This window comes from Beta vulgaris, chromosome 1 (assembly GCF_026745355.1).
Source record: "Beta vulgaris subsp. vulgaris cultivar EL10 chromosome 1, EL10.2, whole genome shotgun sequence".
Classification (NCBI taxonomy): domain Eukaryota; kingdom Viridiplantae; phylum Streptophyta; class Magnoliopsida; order Caryophyllales; family Amaranthaceae; genus Beta; species Beta vulgaris.
The window spans coordinates 34,011,417-34,037,369 of record NC_079202.1 but is presented as its reverse complement, the minus strand read 5'-3'; the positions used below and the strand labels follow the sequence as shown (position 1 = coordinate 34,037,369).

Sequence of the window (25,953 nt, the reverse complement as noted above, 5' to 3'; positions counted from 1 at the left end):
TACATTCTAGACTTGCATAACCCTAACATTGCATGACATGTCAACCCTTAGCTTTGCATAACGTTAATCCTTTCATAACGTCTCATGCATCCTTAGAGAGTCTAATTTTACATTATTACATCATTATGTGCTTTATATGAGTTATTTTGCACCTATCTACTAACATCTTTCCTTATAGGTAATCAGATTGCTTGTAGTTATTGTCTTGCATACTGATTGTTTTGCAGTGACCGACGTATATACATCAGTTCTAAACTGCAGAGAGTTTAGTATTGTTCTCCTTCCCAACACCATATACTTTGACTATCGATTTCCTAAACCTTAGTCAATGTGGGGGCTTATGGAGACACATAATCATGTCTCCCCTTTAAGGATCCAATGATGAAATATACCGTGATCTTAATTGGTCCGAGCAAAGGGTAGAGTAGTTTCAAAAGCCATTCAAAACCATTTCGGAAAGTGTTAAAGTCCTATTTTAAATCCCAATTAAATATTCATGATAACTAAATGTCTTTTGAGCCCAATCCATTGAAAATCCTAATTAATGGTTTAACAATAATAAATTGATTTATTTTACTAAATGAATATTTTGAAAAGATAATTTTTATAGTTGAAATCAGATTTTATCCTGTAAAATCATAATTTCCGAAATTAACGAATAAAGAAATATCTTTTGAAACGCGTTCTAAAAAAAATGGCAAAGGCGTGTCAAAAGCTAGGCTGTTGCGCCTGGCGTAGCACCGTGCGCTTGGCGCACAGCCTTGCGCCATACGCAACATTCCTAACACGTGACATTGTGCCACACACTGCGCCATGCATCTAGCGCACTACTTGGAACGTCCGCGTCAAGCGTGGTTCTCTATGTGAGACGCGGATTTTCGATCGTATCTTTTTCAAAACGCGTGCCACATGTACGCTTTTTAGTTGGAATGCCACATCATGCGCTTGACACGTGAGCTGCGCCAGGCGTAGTTGGCGCATGAGGTGCAGTTCTCTTTTCCATATAAAAAGGCTTGATTTCCATACTGACTAAGAACATATTTTTTTACATAAGACACTTCAAACTCTCGATAAACATATTACGAACCTTTCGACGAATTATATAATCTGTCTACAAAACGCATACCTTTCAAACACAAATACATTCAATCTACACACTTTCATACATTCAAATTTTCGGGGCTCCACGATTGCTCGTCCCGAAAGTTGTCAATCTTGCAGACCCAAGCGGCAGTATAATCTTAAGGGTCTTTAAATGAGTTCTGTATTTTTATGTAAAATTTACTAACTGTTTCTTTCATGATGTGGGTCTTTAATATAGAATCGTTCTACTATACATCCTAAACCTTTTTTTCTTGCTTTTTATTTATACATTATTATATGTCTGCCTGATTATTATATGCATATTATGTGACTGTCTTGCTTTATTACTCTTATCACCCACATGTTATTATTGCTAAACATGACCTAAAGAACTGTTCTAATATTAATCAGATTAATTTGGACTTCCTGCTAGATTCCCTGTAAATTGATTGGATAATAACTTGTCACTAGAAAATAGACTTTTTATGTGTTTCCTTAATCAATCTAGACTAAATATGTTTAGGGTCTATAAACATATTATATGATTATTCTTTGGCATAAAATCTGTAATGAATCGATATTTAGTAGAGGCCGCAATCGGCAATACGATTTCTGACTATATTGTACCCTCCCCCCGAACTGAATCTTTGGTTCACTCTGACCATATATGGAGTCATAATGGCGAAATCTACATTGGATAAGTCCTTAATTTGTCATTTCGATTTCCTCATATCATATTAGGTTTATGATTCTTCCTTTAGATAATTGTTGGCGAGTTCCAAAATATTTTCAATACAAAACCTTTACAGTCGAGTAGTCAAATCAAATACGCGCCCACACCGCGTAAGCGAAATAAAAACACGCCAACACATGGGTTCTTAGGTAAAATCCAGTACATCAGTGGATTCATCTCTAACCTGACCATGGTGTGTGAGCCGGTCTTTAAAATGCTCAAGAAAAGTGTCATTGTTGAGTGGGATGAGGATTGCCAAAATGCCTTTGACAAAATCAAAGAATATTTATCCAACCACCTATCTTAGCACCTACCTTGCCGGACATACATTTAAGGCTTTATTTAACTTTGACAAAGACTGCATCTGCGGCTATGCTAGCGGAAGAGGTTGAGGAAAAAGAGTGTGCCATTTACTACTTTAGTAAAAAACTTTTAGACTAGAAATTCCGCTACACTCCCTTAGAAAAGGTATGTCTCGCGCAAGGCTGGGACACTAAGAAGCTTAAGCATTCTATGCTTACTGACACGATCCATATAGTGTCACAACTAGATCCTATTAAGTTCTTATTCGAAAAGCCAACCCTTAATGGTAGACTCTTCTACTGGGTAGTAATGTTGGCCGAATTTGACTTAAATTTATCCCCCAATAATCCATTAAAGGCAACGGTGTTTCAGACTTCTTAACAGATTTTCATGTAGACGAATCTCGTGAAGAGTATGATTTCTTGATGAAGACCTTCTCATGATGGAAGATGAAGTTGTCCACTATACTTCGAGGGTGCTTCCAACCAAAAGGGATATGGTGTAGGGATACTCCTGGTATCACATGAAGGCGAACACACTCCTCTCTCTATTAAACTCGACTTGGATGTTACGAGCAACGCAACCAAGTACAAAGCATGTATCACAGGACTACATGTTGCATTATCCCTTGGACATTAAGAAATTAAGGGTATATGGTTATTAATATTTGATCATCAAGTAAATCTCAAAACAATAAAAAGCCAGAAGTGAAAGCCTCTTGCAATACCAAGCGTATCTAGAAGCCATAGCTGAGTAAATACCCGAAATACAATACACATATCTTCCACGAGAAGAAAACCAGTTTGCTCACGCTTTGGCCTACTTAGCCTCTGTGGTTAGGATTCCTCGCGCAATGCCAGAAATGCCCCCTATGATTGAGATAAGGCAAGAGTGTGCTTATATTCACACCTTAGACACCAAACCTGTAACACCCCACTGGGGTCCACGAGCCCGCTAGTAGATATTGTCCTCTCTGGGCCATAGCCCCTCAAGGATTTGCTTTGGAGTGGGAACGACCCACCCAAAAGGCCTCTACTAGGTTGAGGTATCCACCTCTATATCAAGAAGGCTTTGTTCTCCTCAACTTCCGATGTGGGATGGCTTTAACTCCCTTTCCTTACCCCCCTTAAAGGGTGTCTGCGTCCTCGAAGGCACGACAGGACATCGAATCGGGCCCTGGCTCCCTGTAACACCCCACTGGGGTCCACGAGCCCGCTAGTAGATATTGTTCTCTCTGGGCCATAGCCCCTCAAGGATTTGCTTTGGAGTGTGAACGACCCACCCAAAAGGCCTCTACTAGGTTGAGGTATCCACCTCCATATCAAGAAGGCTTTGTTCTCCTCAACTTCCGATGTGGGATGGCTTTAACTCCCTTTCCCCACCCCCCGTAAAGGGTGTCTGTGTCCTCGAAGGCACGACAGGACATCGAATCGGGCCCTGGCTCTGATACCACCTGTAACACCCCACTGGGGTCCACGAGCCCGCTAGTAGAAATTGTCCTCTCCGGGCCATAGCCCCTCAAGGATATGCTTTGGAGTGGGAACAGCCCACCCAAAAGGCCTCTACTAGGTTGAGGTATCCACCTTTATATCAAGAAGGCTTTGTTTTTGAGGTCCACACTCGTGGTGAGTGTGATGGTAATGGCCCGGATTAGGATTTCCGCTGTGTTTAGTTTCTTATTAGGTTGGTTATAGATTCGGGTTGTTACTAATGGTATCAGAGCCAGAGCCCGATTCGATGTCGTGTCGTGCCTTCGAGGACGCAGACACCCTTTAAGGGGGGTGGGGAAAGGGAGTTAAAGCCATCCCACATCAGAAGTTGAGGAGAACAAAACCTTCTTGATAAAGAGGTGGATACCTCAACCTAGTAGAGGCCTTTTGGGTGGGCCATTCCCAATCCAAAGCAAATCCTTGACGGGCTATGGCCCAAAGAGGACAATATCTACTAGCGGGCTCGTGGACCCCAGTGGGGTGTTACAGGTGGTATCAGAGACAGGGCCCGATTCGATGTCCTGTCGTGCCTTCGAGGACGCATACACCCTTTAAGGGGGGTGGGGAAAGGGAGTTAAAGCCATCCCACATTGGAAGTTGAGGAGAACAAAGCCTTCTTGATATAAAGGTGGATACCTCAACCTAGTAGAGGCCTTTTGGGTGGGCCGTTCCCACTCTAAAGCAAATCCTTGAGGGGATATGGCCAGAGAGGACAATATCTACTAGCGGGCTCGTGGACCCTAGTGGGGTGTTACAGGTGGTATCAGAGCCAGGGCCCGATTCGATGTCCTGTCGTGCCTTCGAGGATGCAGACACCCTTTAACGGGGGTGGGGAAAGGGAGGTAAAGCCACCCCACATTGGAAGTTGAGGAGAACAAAGCATTCTTGATATAAAGGTGGATACCTCAACCTAGTAGAGGCCTTTTGGGTGGGCCGTTCCCACTCCAATGCAAATCCTTGAGGGGCTATGGCCCAGAGAGGACAATATCTACTAGCGGGCTCGTGGACCCCAGTGGGGTGTTACAAAACAGGATCATATTCCTTCTGAACCCTGGTTTACTGGCATCCTTAACTACCTAACTAAAAACGAATATCCATTTGGAGCTTCAACAAGAACCTAGCATGCCTTAATGCTCTTGGCCTCCTAATTTGTCGAATGTAACGGGATGTTGTACAAAAGAACACCGCAAGGTGTGCACCTGTTCTGTATCGATGAACAAGACACCACAACAGTTATGGATCAAGTATCTAGTGGAAATTGTGGCATGCACATGAACGGACGCATGTTAGCCCAAAACATCATTCTCTTAGGCTATTAGTGGACTACATTGGAAAAAGACTAAAACTTTTATGCCAAAACCTGTCCAAAACGCCAATTCCATGCTAACTTGCCTCACATCCCACCCTCAGTATTATACACCTTTACCTCACATTGGTCATTCTCTAGTTAGGGTATTGACATCATTGGAAAAATAACACCATCTGGCACTGGGGGAACATGAATTCATCTTAGTGGCCACAGAATACTTCACTAAGTGTGTAGAAGCAGGATCCTATGCCAAATCGATAACAAAAATATAACTGCCTTCTTAGAAAGCATCATTTGTCGCTATGGGGTTCCCGACGAAATCATAAGTGACCAAGGAACCCATTTTCAAGCTGAATGTGAGCAAATTCTCGCAAAATATAGCATCAAACATCACAGATCCTCTCCATATACACCCCAAGCTGATGGTGTTATCACTAGTGCAAAAAACCTTATATATCACTTAGTATCTGGTGCGGTTTTAATAAAACCGCATCTGAAAATCAAAAAATAAAAAGAGAAGGAAATTTCGCAAACAAAATCTGATGCGGTCCTTAAAAAACCGCGTTAGATTTTAAATCTGATGCGGTTTTTGAAAAACTGATGCATAAGATTATTTTAATTTTTAAACTCCTGCCCAATTCACCCAAGCCCAGTCCGTTTCCCTTATAATCCCAAACCCTAAAAACGCCTCCACTCTCTCTCTCATAAGCGCCTACCCCCTAACTCTAAAACGCCTCTCCACTCACATCTTTACTCTCTAACCCTAACACCTCTCTATCTCCCGTGCACTCAGCGCCTCTCCACTCTCTAACCCTAAAACGCCTCCCTCTTTCTCTCTCATCAGCACCTACCCCCCTTTCCTTTCCCCCTCTCATCAACTCCTTCATAAAAAAATCGTCAACTGCTTTAAATCAAACGTTGAATGAATCTTTTTTAGATATCACAATCGAAATCGACCGTTATTTCCATCATCAAATGCATCAAAAATTCGTCAATTTGATCTCCGTCGCTCGTCTCCATTGCTCGTCCCTCGTGACCACCGTCGCTCGTCAACACCGTCGTTTTAAGAACTCATCAAAAATTTGACATCAACAATTTCCAGATTTGAGTTTATTTATTTCGTTTTGTTATTTTCAGTTTTAGTTTTATTTTAGTTTTGTTTTCGTTTTTTTTTTTTATATATAATTTCGTTTTTTCGTTTTTTATTACTGGATTATGTTTTTTTGTTGATAGTTTATTTGGTATATAAGCTGTATAATGTATTTGCTTATATTATTGTATAATGAATTTATGGGTTGGATAATATTTTGGTTATTTGCTGGATTTTGTGTTAGAAATATGTGCTGCATACAAAGCATTATTTGCTTTGTATGATTTTTTTTTTATAATGAAAGGTGACTTAACCGCATCAGATATTTTGTTAGCCGTTGCAGGTCCATCTGATGCGGAAACCGCATCTGTAAATGCGATTTTGACCGCATCAGATGGACTTTTTTCCACTAGTGTGTAAAGGTCGCGCACAAAAATATTAAAGTCATTATTCGGAAAAAATCTGATAATTATAAGGATTGGCCAAACAAGCTACATTTTGCCTTATGGGGATACCACACTTCCATTCAATTGCCTACAGGCGCTACACCTTATTCAATTGTCTGTGGAGTCAAATCCCTGAACCTGAATGGATCAAAACTATCGAGTTGAAAATACAATCCCTACGCATTATCCTGGAAAGTCAATTCCCTGAACCTGAATGGGTCAAAACTAGATTCGAAGAGCTCATCTTGCTCGATGAACGACGATTAGCTGCCTTACATCATGTGCAAGTTCATCAAAATCGTATTGCACGATCTTAAAGAAGAAGGTCAATCCATGAAACATTAAAGAGGGTGACTTAGTGTTCAAGGCGTTTAGAAAAAATGTGTGTTAGATCCCCCAGGTAAATTCAGAACTACCAGGGTCGATCCATATATTGTCAAGATGATCCTATCTGGAGATGCAGCCCAACTTATTGACATGAACGACACTCAATCTCACAATCTAACCAATCTTGATCAACTCAATAAATTCTATGTGTAAACCACAACAAATTCTTTGATTGGTAAAAGTAATCCAATTCTTTAGCATGAACTACGAGCAACATGATTCCTATTTCGATACGTAGACAACCTTATTGAATGTCCGACCCTTCAATAATAAAAACATCATTTGGCCCACACGATTCTAAAATAAACTTACCAAAAAAAAAATTGCAAAGTCAACCAACTGCGCCAGATGCACGTAAGTTGCGCCTTAGCGTCACACAATGCACCAGACGCACCCGTTTACGTCTCGCGCACTACTCTATAGTGCAACTAGTTCGGTCATTCTTCCGACATTCGCTACGATGCTAAATAATTATACGTCAATATATATTTTGCGACATATTTAGGCCCACTTGGGACTAAACAAAAATAAAGTTTGTTTTTCTTAATATTGCCGAATAAAAACAAAAACATCAAACACAAGTTATAATTACTAAAAAATAACTATGTGGCATGCAAACCTTATTGAAAGCAATAAATAAACATAAAAATAATAATTATAACGTAAACAAAACAACTAATAAAGGACATTGTTGCAATGAGTCCTCCTTTTCTTTCCCTTTCCTAGCTTCTCTCGCCTCCTTTTACTAGGTAGAAGTTTCTGCCTTTTCCATATGTAGCTTTGGTCTAAGAGTCTTCCTTTTTTCCCATTAAACCATATTTTCTCTCCATTCGCCTATAGTTCTGCTTGCCGAGTCCCCTTTTCAGCGTCAGCCCTTTCCCTGATCACTACACCTTCTAAGCGTTGTCTTCACTTTGTCGGTGCCACCTGTGGTCCATGTCTTTCGTGTACAAATGCTACCTTTCACTACAAGAAAAGCAACATATAGAGGCAATCATAAATTTCATCTAAATATATGTTTGTAGCCTCTAATGGTGATTAGAAGCAATTTTCTCGCTGCCTCTAATTAGTCCGTCGCTAATTATAGGTTGCCCCTAATGCCACCTTTTAGAGGCACACAAGTTATGGTGCCGCTAAAGACACTTCTGTTTAGAGGCAACCATATGTCTGTCGCTAATTATTGGTTGCCCCTAATGCCACCTTTTTGAGGCACAAAACCTATAGTGCTACTAAAGCCACTTACATTTAGAGGCGACCATAAGCCAGCCGGTAATCATAGGTTGCCCCTAATGCCACCTTTTGGGGCACACATGTTACATTGGTGGTAAGGCCATTTATATTTAAAGGCAACCATAAGTTCGTCTCTAATTTTAAGTTGCATCTAATGCAACCATAAGTCTGTCGTTAAAGGATGTTTTAAGATGCAACAACTACTAGAATTTCCACATTTTCGACAATTTTTTGGGCTTTTTCGACGTTTATAAGCGTCAAAATAATAAAATTATTGACTCCCTAAAGGAGTGGCGAATATTTAGCCACCGATAATTCACGACACTCAGAGGCGTCGAAAATGTTGATGCTTTTTAGCATCATTGCAATTGAAGATGTCTGAATTTGAAGCTACTATATGGACAGTAAACGTCAACATTATCGACGCTTTTTTTCGTCTTAATTAAATAAAGACGCTTATTACTTCGATAATTGCTAATGAAGCGAATTTTTTGACACTAGTGGAAAAAGGGTCAATTGCTTCCCTTGTTTAGGCCCCCATTGCTTCGGTTTTGGGTTGAAGCAATTGGAGGGGAAGCAATTCAGGAAAAATCGAAGCAATTTGTTGGAAGCAAAAAATAAAAAAAAATCCTGAAAATTGAGGATAAACAAAACTGAAATTGTGTTATTAGTACAGTAACAGTTACAAGCACATTCTTACATCAACAAAAATAAAATAACATTATAAATTAATATAAAGGAAACTAGTAGTATAATCTTATTACTAACAAATTTGACGAATTGATATAAACATTCAGTAAAGGAAATAAAAAAACACAAAATATGTAGAAATTCCATCTTCAACTGACATTCAACCTTCAGTGAATCTTCAACATAAAACTTAAACTTGAATTAAATTCAATATGCAAATTCAACCCAAAAAAAAAATCAATAATTGCAAAATAAAAAAGAACATAAATCTGGAAATTGCAAATCGAACCCAGAAAATCGAATTAGATCAGAACCCCAAACACCCCCCTCCCTCTAAATCGAATTATACCAAAAATGAAACCCAAAATCGAAATTTCACAATAATTAGAATTCAAACTGAAAACAAACCCAGGAAAACGAAATTTCAGTAGAACATATTAATCAGATTTCAAACAAACCCAAACTTAGCAAATTTTCGAATAAAAATAGAAAAACCCCCCAAAATTCGAACTAATATATGAAAACCCTAATTTCAATTTTACCCTAAAAGTAACCCTAATTTTGATTTTACCCCAAAATTAACCCCGAAATTCGATTTATTCCAAAAAATTTAAACAAAATTATAAAACCCCCAAAAAATTCGAACTAGTTTATGAACCCAAACCCCCTAATCCACCCGAATAACCCACCCAAATTCGAAAGTTCCACCCCAAATTCAGATCGAAACAACAACCCAAAAATTGAAACCAAGATTTTCAACTTATGAAGAAAAAATCCCAATTCAATCGAAAAAAAGGAAAACAGAAAAAATACCTGTGCATATGAGAGAGAGTGAAGGACCGTCAGTGAGTGATTGGAGGAGGCGGCAGTCGCGGTGGTAAAAAGCGCAGTAGCAGAAGCAATAGAAATTGAGGGTTCTTCGAAGAGAGAGAGTGAAGAAGAAATGAGAGGTGAGTGGGAGAGAGAAAACCGAGGAGAGGAGAGAGAGAGTGAAGAAATGAGAGTGAAATGAAAACTAGAATGAAGAAATCAGAATGATATGAGGGCGGGGTTTTAAAAATTTTGACGAAAATTTTTAAAACATTGAAGGGCGGGGGCTTTAAACATTTTTTATGAAAATTTTAAAGCTTTAAAAAATCAAATCAGATCTCATTAAATCCTTCAAAAATAATAAGGGCTTGTTTACTTCAGTTTAATTTAGTTCAGTTCAATTTATTTCAGTTTAGTTTATCAGTTTTCAATTTTCTTCTCTCATAAACAATTATTTCCAACTCAATTCAGTTTAGTTCAGATATTTTAATCTGAAACGAATCTGATTCAACTTGTGTAAGATTAAAAACTAGTACCGCAAGTGCACGGTGTACGATATAGCACAACTAGCAAATACGGGTCGAACCCACAGGAATGTTGATGTTAAGTTGTATTGCTACCGAGTGTAAGGAGATTTGTCACAAGCAAAAATAATACTCTTAAAAAGAACTTACAGTATCATTCACTACAAGGAACTAAAAAGAAAAAAAATCAACCATATGAAAAATACGCAGGAGCAATTTAATACTATAGCTACTAAAAGAGCATTTGAACTATCATGAATTGAAAGCATAAATTATGATAATATATCTAGGATGAAATCAGAGTAGTTGATTATTAAGATGCGAAGGGGTTTAGTAAGACTGCAAACAATAATCAAACAATGACAAGTATGGAAAAAAAACAAAGTAATTCTTACTCCACAAAAGAAGGAACGAACAAAGAACAATATATGGTGGAAAAAAGGCTAGCAAGCAGAATAAAGGAAAGAAGCAACCCCAAACTGGTGATGCGAGGAAAATGAAGAACATAAATGAGATTGGGGAAAATGTGGCGTTAAGTTGACTTCTGAGGAAAGGAGGATGATGATTCTGTAGCATCGTGGAGAATCGAGCTTCATTGATTGATAAAGCAAACTTTGAGGCTGCGAAGCTCAAGTACAGTAGTGCATCGGTTAGGACTCCTCGAGCCTACAGCTGGAAGTACTGTTCCATCGCCACATCCTATGCAACATCTGGCGAGTAATACAGGTAACATTCCATGGAAGCATAGTTTATTGGAAAAATGGATCAGAATACCCCCAACTTTAGGCGGTCCGCTTTTAATACCCCCAACTTTGGATTATTTTTAAATACCCCAATTTTGGGTGGTCCACCAAAAATGCACCATTTACCTTATGACGGATAAACTGGTAAATCAAAACTCCCACCCCCCCTCTTCTCATCTCTCTCCTCATCCCCCACCCCTGTCTTTTGTTCCTTTGTTCTACGCGTTGCTCTGTTTGCTCCGACATATCGCTTCGATTCTTGCGCTCAATTCATCAATTGTGTTGTGTTGTTCTTTTCAGTTTTTTTTTTTTATGTTTATTTACTTAATGTTGTTTCGGTCCTTTCTTTAATCACTTTACTGCTTCATTATTTTTTCCATTTATCAATTTCATGGCCATCTAGTTTCTTACTTGCGTTTCATCTTTTTCAGGATTATAATGCTTATTTGTTTCACTTTAGTTTTTCTTTACTTTTACCATCTTTTCTTCCTTTCACAAGTCTGCTCAAAATTTTTAATGGTTAAACTTTATCCTCCAACCTATTACTTTAACTTTCTCTTTTAGCTTGTTGCTAAAATTTTTTTTGCTGGGAGCAGCTCATGCGGACTGCAAGTGCGTGGGCTGGACTGCAAGGGTTGGCTGGCGTGGAGGGGAGGGTTTCAAAGGTGGTGGTTGGGCGTGGAGGGGAGGGGTTCGAAGGTGGTGGTTGGGCGTGGAGGGGAAGGGTTCGAAGGTGGTGGATGGGCGTTGGGAGGGGTTCAAAGGTGGTGGCTGGGGTTGCGGAGGAGGGGTTCAAAGATGGTCGCTCGGATGGGGGAGATTTTGGTGGGTGGCTGGGGTGGGGATGGGGTGTGGGACTGGTGGGAGGTCGTGGTAGTGGTGGGCTGGTGGCTAGGTGGTGGTTGTAATGGAGGAAGTAGAGGTAGAGGATGGAATAAAAAAAAATTTACCTTGCTAACAGGTTACAAGTCATATGGGTGCATTTTTGGCGGACCACCTCCAAAGTTGGGGGTATTTAAAAATAATCCAAAGTTGGGGGTATTAAAAGCGGACCGTCCAAAGTTGGGGGTATTTTGATCCATTTTTCCTTGTTTATTTGAGAGTATTCGTGAGGAAGGATTAGATTTAGAAGGATGTAGTAATGTTAATCAACCTGATGAGGTTAATACTGTTACTACTGAATCTATTCCTAGCGTGGTGATTTCAGAGGATGATGTGAAAGAAGAAATTGATTTCTGGAATACTGCGTTAGTATGCTATGTTTTTGGAATTAAACTGCCTGTTCATATTATTAATGGATTTGTTAGGCGTGTTTGGGGGAAGTTCGGAGTGGATAGGATTGCTATGGGGTTGAATGGTGTGTTTGTGGTCAGGTTTAGGAATATTGAAAGAAAACAAAGGGCTATGGATGCTGGACCAGTGCTTTATGATAATAAACCTGTAATTATGAAACAATGGACACCTGAAATGGATTTGCTGAAGGAGGAAATTAAAGTAGTGCCTACTTGGGTCAGGTTTCCAGGTTTACCTTTGAAGTACTGGGGTCAGACTTCTCTTAACAAGATTGCAAGTCTTGTTGGTAACCAATCAGGACTGATAGGGCTACAGCTCAGAAAGATTGCATTGAATATGCAAAGGTGCTGGTTGAAGTACAAATGGGACAAGTATTTCCGGATGAAATAAAAGGGTTCATCATGTCACAAAAGGTGATTTATGAATGTAAACCTATCATATGTGGAGACTGTGGAGGGGTTGGTCTACGGTGGAGATGTGTAGACAAAAGAGGTATGACTTAGCTATGAAGAAATTACCACCTAAAAAGGTCTGGGTTCCTAAACCCAAAGGCCCAGTGGTGCTGGGTGGAGTTACAGCTGGTGTCCAAGATAATCAAAAGAGGGATTCTGAAGTTCCTTCAATTCAAGAGCAAGAGCAGGCTGTGGAAGCTGCTCAGGGTCAGAAAGAAATTTCAGTCCCAGGTAAAGAGAAGAGTGGAGCTGAAGCTATAGTAGGTGGATCTTCATCTCAGAAGGATGATGTCGCATGTAAGAATGTAGGAAAGGGACAAGAGAAGACTATTATGCTGGGAGTAGGGCTGAAGGAGAAAGCAATTGATCAGCAGCAGGGTGTGGAGGTTTCACTCTCTCCCAATGGATAAAATAGGGTTCTGGAACATTAGGGGTCTTAACCGCCCAAGTAAACATAATGATGCTAAAAGTTTTTTAAATCATTATAATATAGGGTTGTTTGGACTCCTTAAAACAAGGGTTAAGACTAAGAATTTTTCTAAGGTCTTCCCTAATGTGTGTAAGGATTGGGCTGTGGTTACTAACTACCAGTTTCATGCTGGTGGGAGAATTTGGTTCATTTGGCTACCTTCTGTGTTTGTGGTAAATGTTTGTAGTTGCTCTTCTCAGTATATTCACTGTGAAGTGCTGCATAGAGCTTCTGGAGGGGTTTTTGAGGTCACCATGGTGTATGGTGCCAATGATGGGGAGGTCAGAGAGGAATTATGGAGGGATTTGGTTAGATTGAGCAAGAATGTTAAGGAAGCTTGGGTTGTCACGGGGGATTTTAATAGTGTTTTGAATCTAGAGGAAAGATTGGGATCAGCTGTCACACTGAGAGAGGTGGAACCATTTAGGCAATGTATTAGACTTTGTCAAATACAGGATCTTCCTTTTTCAGGGCCTTATTATACATGGTCTAATAAACAGGAAGGAGACCAGAGAGTTTTTTCTAAAATTGATAGAGTTCTTGCTAACTCTAGATGGGTAGACAAGTTCAGTAATGCTAATGTCATGTTCACTCTTGAAGGTATTTCAGATCATTGTGCTGGTGTTTTGAAACTGGATAGTGCTTTGAGTGTGAAGGCTAGACCTTTCAAATTCTGTAACATGTGGGCTATGGATGAATCTTTCTTGAATATTGTGCAACATGGCTGGCAGGAGAGAATTGAAGGTGCTCCCATGTTCAGGGTGGTTAGCAAGTTGAAGAAATTGAAGCAGAGCTTGAGGAATCTGCACAAAAACAAATTCTCTCAAATTGAGAATGATGCTGCTATTGCTTTGATAAAGTTGCTAGCAGTACAGAAAGATATCCATAGTGATCCTCAAAATGGTGATTTACATAGAAAAGAGGATGAAGCTAGGAGTGTCTATGAAAATTTGAATAAAGCCAAGATGAGCTTTATGAAGCAGAAAATGAAGCAAGATTGGATCAAGGGTGGGATGAAAATACTAAGGTATTTTACCTTCTTGTTGGGAAAGAGAAGACTCTAGCAGCAGGTGTATAGGATAAGATGAATATGGTACCTGGCATGAAGCTAAAGAGGTTGAGAATGCTTTTTACAGTACTATCAGAGGCTTTTGGGTCTGATAGTGACGCTTCAGGTCATGTTGCAGCACTATCATTGCTGAAGGTCCAAGTGTGGATGATGATAGCTGGCGAGACTGATTAGTCAGTTCAGTATGGAGGAGGTCAAGCAGGTTGTCTTTGAAATTGATGAAAACAAAGCTGCAGGCACAGATGGGTACTCTAGTGGTTTTTTCAAGAAATCTTGGGGGCAGGTGGGGGAAGAAGTTACAAATGCTGTGTTGAACTTCTTTCAAACAGGCAAATTGCTGAAACAAATTAACACTACTACTTTGTGTTTAATCCCTAAAGTTGAGCAACCAGAAGAAGTCAATTCAGGCCTATAGCCTGCTGCAATGTTCTTTACAAGGTAATCTCAAAGCTATTATGTAATAGATTGAAGTTGGTCCTGGCCAAGCTAGTGAATCAAGTGCAGAGTGCATTTGTTGCTAATAGACAAATAATGCACAACATTCTTATTTGCCAAGACATTCTTAATCATTATAAGAGGAAGAGCCACCCTAGTAGAGTTACAATGAAGATTGATTTGATGAAGGCCTATGACTCAATCAGCTGGAAGTTTATTGAAGAGTTACTGATGAAACTGAAATTCCCTAAGAAGTTTATGAAATGGATCATTACATGCATTACTACACCAACTTTTTCTCTCAGCATATATGGTGGTCTTGTTGGTTTTTTTAAAGGAAGGAACAGGATTGAGGCAGGGAGATCCAATTTCCCCCCTGCTCTTTGTTCTTGTGATGGAATATTTTACTAGGATTTTGCAGAAGGTTGGGAAAAAAGAGACGTTTGGGTTTCACCATAGGTGTAAAGAGTTGAGATTGAATCATCTCATTTTTGCAGATGATTTAATGTTGTTTTGTAAAGGTGACATCCAATCTGTGACATTGATGGTTAGAGCTCTCAAAGCTTTTTCAGATGCTGCTGGGTTAAAGGCAAATCAAAGGAAGTCTGCTATCTACTTTGGTAATGGACAAGAGGAAACTAGAAGCAGATTACTTAATTCAAGTGACTGGATTTCAAAGGGGATCTTTTCCCTTCAGATACTTAGGAGTACCAATCACTTCTAAGAGAATATCCATTTCAGATTGTGATGTTCTCATTGATAGAATGATGAAGAGAATACTATGTTGGTCCTCCAGACACCTTTCATATGCAGGGAGAGCTACACTTGTAAATATTGTGCTTTTGAGCATTCATTGCTATTGGGCACAAGTATTCCTTCTCCCTAAATATGTCATTCAAAGAGTTACTCAAATATGCAGAGCTTACATATGGGATGGGAAAACCTTCCTTCATAAACCTCCATTAGTGGCTTGGGATTGGGTTTGTAGGCCTAAGAAGTGTGGTGGGATTGGAGTTAGGGATTGTATGGTTTGGAATACAGCAGCAATAGGAAAGTACATTTGGCAATAGCTAAGAAGGAAGATACTCTTTGGATCAAATGGATCCATAGTATCTATATTTGTGCAGCTAATTGGTGGGATTACAATCCACCAAGTACAGCAAGTTGGGCTTGGAAGATGATTTGTAGAGTAAAAGAGAAGCTGAAACCTGCATATCAGAGAAATTTGTGGTTGGGAGATAGGAAAGCATATACCATTCAAGATGGTTATAAGTGGCTCAAAGGAGATATGGAGAAAGTGAGATGGTATCATTGGGTCTGGAACTCAATGAACATCCCTAAGCACTCATATATAGCTTGGCTTGCTGCATGGGGTAGGCTAAATACCAGAGAAAGACTAAATAAAGCTTGTATTTGTAGAGATATTAGTTGCCTTTTGTGTGATACTGGTATGGATTCTTGCCAGCACCTCTTCTTTAAATGTGAGTTCAGTAGTCGCATTTGCAAAGGGATTATGAATTGGCTGAAAATTTATTACTGTGGGAGTGAGAATATGTATGTGCACTGGAAAAAATGGGGGAGGAAGTTTCAAAGAAAACATCAACAAACAGTGGCTTATGCTAGCTTGGCAGCAACTGTTTACTACATATGGAAGGGAAGGAATCATGCTCTTTGGAATGAAGCTGTTTGGATACAGTGTGATGTTATTAGTAGAGTCAAAGCAAAAGTATGTAATAAATGGAGTGAGGCTGAGTGCCACTGGATTGAGAACCTTAAGTCTGAGATTAGCTGATGTTTTTCTATGGTCTGATGTCTGTATTTGGTGTCTGGTGTCTGTAATTGGTTGTAGTTTTTTGCTGCTGTTGTTTTAGGCCTGTAAAGCTAGTTACCGTGCCTCTGCTGTATGTGTGGATGTTCAGGGCGTAGTTGGTGCTTGCATGTTTTGGTAATAATACTCTTACATTTTTACCAAAAAAGAAAAGCAGAGTACCAAACAAACGAACACAATAAAAATTAGAGAAAGAAAGGAACGAAATTACCATTAGAATTGCACTTGAACGAATAAAAATGAAAACAACCCAAACCAATTGTAATCCAAGTCGCCGCTGTCACCGAGGATTCGAAGCAATTTAGACTGAATTAGAAAAAAAATTAAAACCTAAAGCTATATGTCGTCCCCCCAACTAATGTGAAATTGTATATTCTTATACCCCTTTGAATCCCTCCAACACTGTAATTAGGAAAATTACTTGTAGAGAGGAGAAAATGTAATATGATTGTGCTTCCTAATTCCTAATTACACTCGAGAATTAAGGGAAGAAATCTTGGAATTAGGAGAATTGTCCTCTTGCTTTTACTCTTGTGCGTATGAAAGGAAACAGAATAGTTTCCTATTTTTCTTTTATTTTGCTTGCTTCTCTAATTTTCTCTGTTAACTTCACGTGATATTTGAAGAGTAAAGGTAGACTTGCTTTTCTCCATTGCTTGTACTTTGTCTTAGTAAGAGCACCATTACTCACAATTGAAAAAAAAGATCATCCCACTCTCTTTCTAACTTTCTCTCTCTAAAAAATTACATCCCACAATCTTTTCCACTCATCTCCTTAACCATGAACCATTTTCAATCATCCCAATACTTTTCCTCTCCTCTTACTTTTTGACTCCACCCAACTACTTTCCCTCTCATCACCCAACTACCATCAACAATATTTTATTTATTTTCTAATGATATGAAATATTAATTACTAATTGATATTTTATTATTAATTAATTAAATAAATAAAATTAAAATTAAAATTTTAATTATCATTTTAATAATTAAGTTATCTATTTTTTATTAATACATAGCATATGTAATTAGCGTTTTCATTAAGTAATTAAATACGAAACTAGTTAGCGTTTTTAATGATATGAGACACAATTAGCATTTTTAATATAATTTTAAGAATGAAATACATAAAATGCTACATTGGCGCGACAATTACAAACTTAATTAAAAAAAAAAGTGCATAAAACTTCTCCATATCAAAATTTCAAACTTAATTAGCATTGCCACCAAATTTCTGACATGGTATTGGCAAGTCTACTCCAACGACCTTTCAACATAGCAGCATTTCTTGGAGCAATTTTTGTTGGGTGTGCTATTCTTCCTGCCTCAAAAGCTTCCCAAACTTTTTCCCAGAAGACATTTTCTTTTGGCTCGTACCACTCACCTTATCAAGAGTCGTGTTCATAAATGCGGAGATCAGGAGTTCATCTTCATGTTCACTCCAAACCCTCTTATGCCTAGTTTCTTCGCATTCACCACCATCGTGATCAACATCATTGTTCGGAGATGCATCTTCTGGTATTGAGAAAACCATAATTAGGATCAAGTTGACGATATGATAGGTTGACATTTTCAGATGGGGATTCATGTAGAGGTTATCATATTGAGGAAATAATTTTGAGAATTTCTTATAATTAGGATGATTAGGATCCATAATTATAAGAATTTGAAATTAAAGAGCAATGGAAGAAGACTTAGAACAAATAGAAAAATTATGTAGAGGGAGAAATTAAGTGTGCCCAAAATAGAGAAAATTGTCCTCTATTTAGATCTCGAAAAAATAGAGCGTTGTATTTTTTTTTTTTGATTTATATTTTTTAAAATATAACCGTTGTAAAATTTACAACGGTTAATTTTAACGAACCAATAGGAAGCTGACATTTGGCGAGTGAGACAAGTGTCACGCTACAGTTAGCGCTGACACGCGTGTTAGCTGCCAGCTGCAGCGTGTTAGCGAGCTTTATTTTTTTTGCCTCACCCAGCAGCAAAACGCAGCGTTTTGCTGCTCGGTGAGGCAAAAAAAATTAGTGCAATGCTGACCAGGCAGTGGGTCCCACTCCCACACATGATCACCATTTCACTCGTCCCATCTCTTTTTTTTTTTCCAATCACTTTCATTCATCCCACAATCTTTTTCCCAATTGTGGTTAAGACCCATTTTTTCTCAATCACCTCCATGATCTTTTTTTTCAATCATGGTTAATGGTGCTCTAAGTAACTAGTACTTTGTCTTAGTAAGTAACTAGTACTTTGTAATTATACCCTTGAGTGCAATTCTTGAGCCCGCTTAGTATTCTTGAGTTGTGTAACTGCGTACGCTTGAGCTCTTATTTCGCAAACTGAATACCTATCATAAGATAAAAGACTAATTAAGTTCAATAGACGATAAAAATAATAACTGAATGGAATGTATGCAATAATAAAATTCATCCGAAAAACCATATATAGATATAAAATATATTCAAATAACTAAAATATAGGGTTGAAAATATGCAATAAAATAAGCTAATCAACTTGATATAATCCGAATAGTACCTACACCCGACAGCTGATATAATCCGAATCCGCCACAATCCGGTATTGAAATATCCGAAATCCGAGTTTCCCGAAAAAAAGACTATCCGAAATCCAAATAATATCAACCCGTAACAATCGTTTATACAATAAGATTCGTCAATGTAAATGGATGAATTTAACATATTTTTTAAACTTTCATTATTAAATTTTTAATAAAAAACAATAGATTATAATTGGAATTTTAATATCTAGAATACACTATTGTTTATTTATGGAACTTATGAGTGTGTCGCTATGAAATATTATATTCTCGCAAATGTTGAAATCTTGTTTTATTATCGTAACGTTGTCATACATATTGAATTGCTTCCTCCGTTTTTTAGTCGCTACACTTTTGTATACGCGCTTTCCTAGGCATTTTTTCAATAGTGATAGTAAAGGGAAGAGAGTGTGGGTCCCAAGAATTTTTTTAGAACAAAAAGTTACCAAAATAAGTAAAAAAAAGTGTAGCGAGTAAAAAAACGGAGGAAGTATAATTCAGATAAGATAAGATAAGATAAGATAAGATAAGATAAATTCATATCAAATAAGAATAATTCAGATAAGATAAGAAAAATTAAGATCAGATCAAATCAGATCAAAAAAATAATAACTATAAAAACAAATATAATAAGTAAAGTTTCAGATCAGATAAGAAAAATTCAGACAGATCAGAAAAATTCAGACGAATTAAACACATCCCTAGTGTGAGTTCAATTCAACTTATAAAAGCACTCTAGTGATTATCCAAAAAAATAAACAGATTAGATCATATTGAATAAGATAAGAAAAATTCAGCTCAGATTGGATCAGAAAAATTAAAACTATGAAAACAACTAGAATAAGAATAATTCAGATAAGATAAGAAATATTTAGATCAGATCATATCAGAATATTTCAGACGAACTGAACACACCCTTATTTGTAGTTAGGGTGCGTTTGTTTCATCTATAAATTTCTTGTTTGATCTGATCTGATCTGAAATTCTCTTATCTTATCTTATTTGATCTGAAATTTTATTATCTAATCTTATCTTATTGGATTTTTTTTGGACATTAATTATCTTATCTAAATTTTTCTGATCTGATCTGATTTAATCTGAATATAATTAATTTTGTAATTATAATTTTTATAATCTCATCTGAAACTTTTCTTATCTTATGTGATCTGATTATCTGAATATTTTCCTTTTCTTATATTATTTGAAATTTTCTAACCTGGTCTAATCTTATTAGAATTTTTTTGATTTGATTTGATTTTTTCTTAAATAAGCAATAGAATGCTTAAATAAGTTAAATCAAATGCACTTTTTTAATCTGATATGAATTTTTCTTATCTGATATGAACTTATCTAATATATTCTTAAATTTTTCAGTTATGATCTGAATTTTTCTTATTGTAGTTGTTTTGCTAGTTATAATTTTTCTTATTGTAGTTGTTAGCCAATCTCAGATCCTCTTTAAGGGACATTTCCTTTACTTCCGTCCCTATAGTTCATCTGGTAAATCCCGCAGTCGCTAGGAATGTTGGAGACACCATCGCGGCAACGACTGAACAGCTTCAAGACAACCAAAAGGTCGTTGGTAACATCAGTAACCTCGTGGCTATGAGCGACCGTGACGCTGAGAAGGTAAGTGTCAGTTGGAAAAAACCACTTTATGATTATCTTGCTAACGACGTGCTTCCAGCAGACAAGGTAGAGGCGCGCAAAATTCGGTTTAAAGCGTCATGGTACGTGCTCATTCAAGGAGTATCATTCAAGAAATCTGCCGCAAGGCCCTATCTGCGTTGTCTGGAAAACGATCAGTGGGGGCAAGCGAGAGAAGACATGCATGAAGGGACATGTGGAAATCTCTCAGGAGGACGTAGCTTGTCCAATAGAGCATTGCGCATGGGATACTATTGGCCCACAATGAAGAAAGACGGGATAAGGTATGTTGCTAAGTGCGATAGCTGTGAACGACACGCAGGTATGACGCATAAACCTTGCGAGATTTTGCACCCTACTTTGACACCTTGGCCTTTTATGAAATGGGGCATGGACATAGGTTGCAAATTACCTCTAGCCCCAGGTCAGAAGGTCTTTATGTTGGCACTAACTGATAACTTTTCTAAGTTGATAGAAGCAGGTTCTTTCCAACAGGTACGTGACAAAGAAGTGATTCTTTTTTATATATACTAACATTATTTGCAGGTTTTGTGTTCCGTCCAAAATAATATGCGACAACGGGTCGCAATTTATTAGCAACAAGACAAGACGTTTCTGTGACGAATGGAACATAACGTTATTAACGTCAACGCCAAGGTATCCGCAAGCCAACGGCAGGCTGAATCCAATAATAAGACGATCATTGACACTTTGAAGAAGCGACTTGTAGCCAAAAAGGGTAAATGGGCGGAAAAGTTGTCTTCCATCTTGTGGGCTAATTGCACAAACCCTCGCACTGCGACAGGCCAAACACCATTCTCACTGGTATATGGCTGCGAAGCCGTCCTGCCTTCTGAAGTGAACGTCCCGACTGCGAGATGTGGTCTAGCGATGGAGCAGCAGAACTGTGACGAGCTCGTGAATGATTTGGACACCATTGAAGAGTTGCGCGACGCAGCGTTGGTGCGCATGGTGGCTCAGCAGCAAGTAGTCGCAAGGAGTTATAACAAAAACGTCCAAGCCAAATCCTTTGTTGAAGGTGGTTGAGTCCTAAGAAAAGTGTTTCAAAACACACAAGAAGCTAACGCTTAAGCTAGGGCCTAAGTGGGAAGGACCATATGAAATCAGTAAGGTAGTAGGCAATGGAGCCTACCAACTAGTCCAACGCGACGGAAGCTCCATACCACGCAGTTGGAACGCTACACATGTCAAACGATACTTCTTCTAGTTAAGTAATTTACTTTGCTTCCCTGTCATTGTGTAAGAAATAAATGATGTTATTATCATCTCTGAGTCGCTAACCGCTAGGGACCTTAGTGTTCTCTCACTGTGTGTTATTGACTTCCAGGCAAGACATCCCCACTTGTTCCAATAACGCTGCGATGGTCTTTACGACGTAACAAGTGAAGTTGCATCTCATTATACAATAAAGCAAGAAGCGATAGTCATCATTTTCGAAAGCCTTTCGATCTTTACCTACCCCAGCTAAACGTTACGACAGGGGCATTGCTATTCAAAGCCATAACTACTTTCGACGTTCGATTTATTTTTCTGGCAATTGCATGTAAGTGTTTATGTATTTCCTATATGTATTTAAAGTTGTAAGTCCAAAAGTCACGTCTGAACGACCAACGAAGGCTTACTAAGCGCCTGACTATGGCTTAGGAACGTCAGAATAACGACCAAAACACACGCATGTTGCACAAAGTAAAAGCATAAGATTAAAAAGCACAAAGCACAATTGTCAAAGTTATGGCCCCCCCAGTGGGCGACCCAGAAGCATAAATATCATAAGTTATGGTCACCCCCGTAGGTGACCCAAAAAGTACAAAGCAAAGAGTCACTCACTTGAGTGACCCAAAACAAAGTTTGATGAAGTTTAAAGAAAGAAGGAATAATCTAGAAATGCTAAAAAGTAAGCATCAGAAATCTTGCTAGCTTCCTTCTCCGGCAACGCAGCAGAAGACGGAGCGACGACTGGTACCGCCTTCTTAGTCTCTGGGTCGGGCGGCACGTCCGACGCTATAAAACCAGCACAAGACGGAGCATTCTCATCCACCTTTGATGAAGAATCCGCCATCGCAGCCAAGTCTTCTTCGTCCATCAGATCCTTCATCGACCCCATATATTTGAGGTACAAGTCGATATCCTTCTGTGACGTCCACGATGCCGTCTTCTTCATCAAGAACTGGTACATTAGCTTAGCCCTGACCCTGGTCGTCACTTCAGCCTCGAGAAGGTCAAGCTCATTCTTCTGTGCGTCAACGCTCGCTTGGAGAGTCTCGATCTCCCGACGCGAGGATTCTTCCAACTTACTCGCCTTTTTCCTAATCTCCTCTAGCTCTTCTCCATTTTTCTTTAGAGTTGCCTCCATGTCCTCCACACTCTTATTGAAAGACTCCATTTCAGTGTCTTTGGACTTCGCGTCCGACTCAGCCTTCTCCATCCTCTGATCCATGGTCAGATGACCTTTCAACAGGGATGAGATCTCCCTCTTCGCCATAAGGAGATGTTTAGAGGACTGCATAAATAAGAGAGTGTGTGTGTCATTTGGTAGTTATAAGTCATTGTCATAATTACATAGTGTCTCAAAGTAAGTTAAGCGTCTATACCTGGAATAGGAGCTTTAATCCATCCGACATCATACGAGGAAGAGTGTGTTCCTTAATCCTTTCCATAGCACTAAAAAAAGGAACCTGTCAGCCTCAGGCCATATGGACCTCTCCAACGACATAAAGTCTTTAGGGACGATCACAGTGTATGAAGGCCCACTCTTGTCTGGAGGGGCTAGAAAGTCAGATTTGCGCGTCTTGGACGCGACATTTGCTCATCGTCCGAGTGGACGATGATCGTTGTGTCCTTTTTTCTCAGTGTCAGCAGAGGATTCCCTCTTGCGTTTGCGCAGCATTTCAGCCAATGCTTGGCTGTCCAGACTCCCCCTATGGTGCGATTGTGATGAACCTGTCCAATAGCGTTTAGTCAGTAAAGTGATTTTTTCTGGTAAAAGTTTAACCCTAAAACAGAAAGAATAGATAAACTTACCAGATGCCATAGATGAACAACTATCTGGCGAAGCGAATAGAATTCTTCTGAACTGCCTGTTTTCTTCCGGTACTTCAAAAATTTGTCGCAAAGAATCTAAGACTCGTCGCGAGGCGATAGTAATTTTGGGTTAAGACCTGCAGTAGAAATGGTGTAAGAGTAGTGTTAACGACGCGACACGAATGTAAAAAGACTGGAAATAAACACACCTTTAGTGTTCCAGCCACTAATCAGGGACTTCCCAGCTTCCCCTAGCGAAGACTTTCTTCACAAACACAAATATGTTTTTCTAGCCTCTGTCATTCGACAGAACTCCCCCAACTAGAGGTTCTAACCTCGCTTTTGCATGTAGGGCTATTCTATTTTTTGCTTTGACCCTAATTTCATAGTACATCAGTAGGTCGTGAAGGGTGAATGCTTCTTCCCATGACGCCGTCACCCCGTCGATGACGCTCAGAATCCGCCAGACTTGGGGTATAATCTGCCCAGGTCTAATCTGGTAAATTTGCATCAGGTCTCTTGCTAGGGGGTGAAGGGAAGTCTCAGGCCTATTTTGAAGTGGTACTCATAGAGGACCGCCCAGTTGGGGGGACATGTTTCTGGTGGTTCATCAGATTCGGCATTTCTAATAACAGTGTTGCCGGGTAAATTCCCTAAGTCTAAAAACCTTAGCACGTCTTCCTCTGACATCGTTGACAGTTCGTCTTCACTTTCATTCCCCTGTTCCACGACTTTTTCTTAGCCTCTCGATTTTTCCTGGTTTTTTTACAAATGTCCTAATACTTCGTCTACTAGGTGCCATAAATTCGATAGAGTAAGAGAGGAAAAATATGCGAATTAAAGAAATTGACGAACAGAAAGTAGAAAATTACCTGATATTAGTGATCGTTTTCCGGCGGAGAGAATTATGGAAGTTATGGAAACTATCTTGCTTAAGGAGAGAGAAAGATTTGGTGGATTGAAATTCTCAACCGCCCACAATATTTATGCCTTCAAAAACAATCATGACTTTGGGCCAACGGTTAGAATTAAACGGCTATTTAAAAAACAAAAACTACCTTTTTCGTTTTGAGACCTTTGGGTTGCCCAATATAACCGCTCAAGTGGATTTTGTTTCCTTCCTTACGTTTTTTCCGTAGGATATTTCCTACATTTGTCGTATGAAACTTTTTCTATGCTTTTTTAGTAAAGTGCCTTGGTTACATAAAAGATTCTCCGTTTGGTTTAATGTTTTTTGAACAATTATCTCATGGTTTTCGTGTTACCCCGATTCAACAATGGGGGGCAAACTGTTATGGCTGAGTTTTTGCAGGATGACATTGACATAATGACATGATGACACGACGACTGTGACACAAAGACGCGATGGAGAGATACAAAGGTAAAGTCAGTCGAAGTATAAGTAACGGATTGTCTGAAAATGGAAGGAGTTCAGCAAGCCATTAAATTAGCCGTGAGATCCGTCGGTGAAGAGTGAATTATACAAAGGAGGAAAAGAGATTGCAACGTTGGAGTATAATTAGGAAGATCTTCTATAATCAAGCTACCGTTACCATTGTAATAAATTTAGAATTTATTAATGTATTTGTTGGAACAAAGCCAAAAGAGGAAAAAGGCATACAAAAGAGAAAGAGGCATGATGAGATAGGACTACGGAACATTCTTTGGTACTAGGAGAAAAGAAAAACATACTCTGTAACAATTGTCACTAGCTCATAACGACAGTCAACCATAATAGATGGGTGGATCTCCATCCACCCGCGGTTTTCACCCATCTTCATTGGGGTTTTCCGCGTCACCATCTTTGTGTGTTCATCCCCTTTGATCCCCATTGCATTCACTCATTGCATTGTCTTACACATAATCTGGTTGAATCGTCCCAAACTTTAATTTCGTCGTCAAAGATAAATTTTAGCATAAAAAAATCCCAAGATTTTGTGGACCGGGGACTAGACCGGAGGTCTAGACCGGTCCGTACCTGAAAATTCCGGTCCGGTCCGGGTTTGGACCATAATGGACCTGCTTTTTTCTTCTTTTTTCTTTTGCAACTCTGAGGTTTCAATTGCTGTAAATCCCAAATCTTTGCCAACCAATCATATCCATAAATCATAATTCTCATATATAGAGAGAGAAACCAAATTAGGAATAACGAGTGACACAAAATTAAAGAGATGAAGCTATCCTCAAAATTCTGAGAAAAAACCCACCATCACAACCCACTTTTACGAGCTATAACTCCCGTCAATATCCTTGGTTTCCCCTTCCTCACCAGAATAGTCGTCGACGATTCTCCCTTCTTACCTTCACTGTCAATTTCAACCCT

At 38.9% G+C, this 25,953-nt stretch overlaps 1 protein-coding gene and 1 pseudogene across 1 annotated transcript; both read left to right on the top strand.

The window, feature by feature from the left end:
- Positions 1 to 12,521, top strand: part of LOC130589996 (uncharacterized) — a 30,804-nt pseudogene extending 18,283 nt beyond the window's left edge.
- Positions 12,522 to 12,636: 115 nt separating this feature from the next.
- On the top strand, positions 12,637 to 14,116 carry LOC130589994 (uncharacterized). Its single transcript, XM_057391795.1, has 2 exons — positions 12,637 to 12,961; positions 13,077 to 14,116. Exons 1-2 carry the CDS (start codon positions 12,637 to 12,639, stop codon positions 14,114 to 14,116), a joined length of 1,365 nt encoding a protein of 454 aa, XP_057247778.1.
- The last annotated feature ends 11,837 nt before the right edge of the window (positions 14,117 to 25,953 follow it).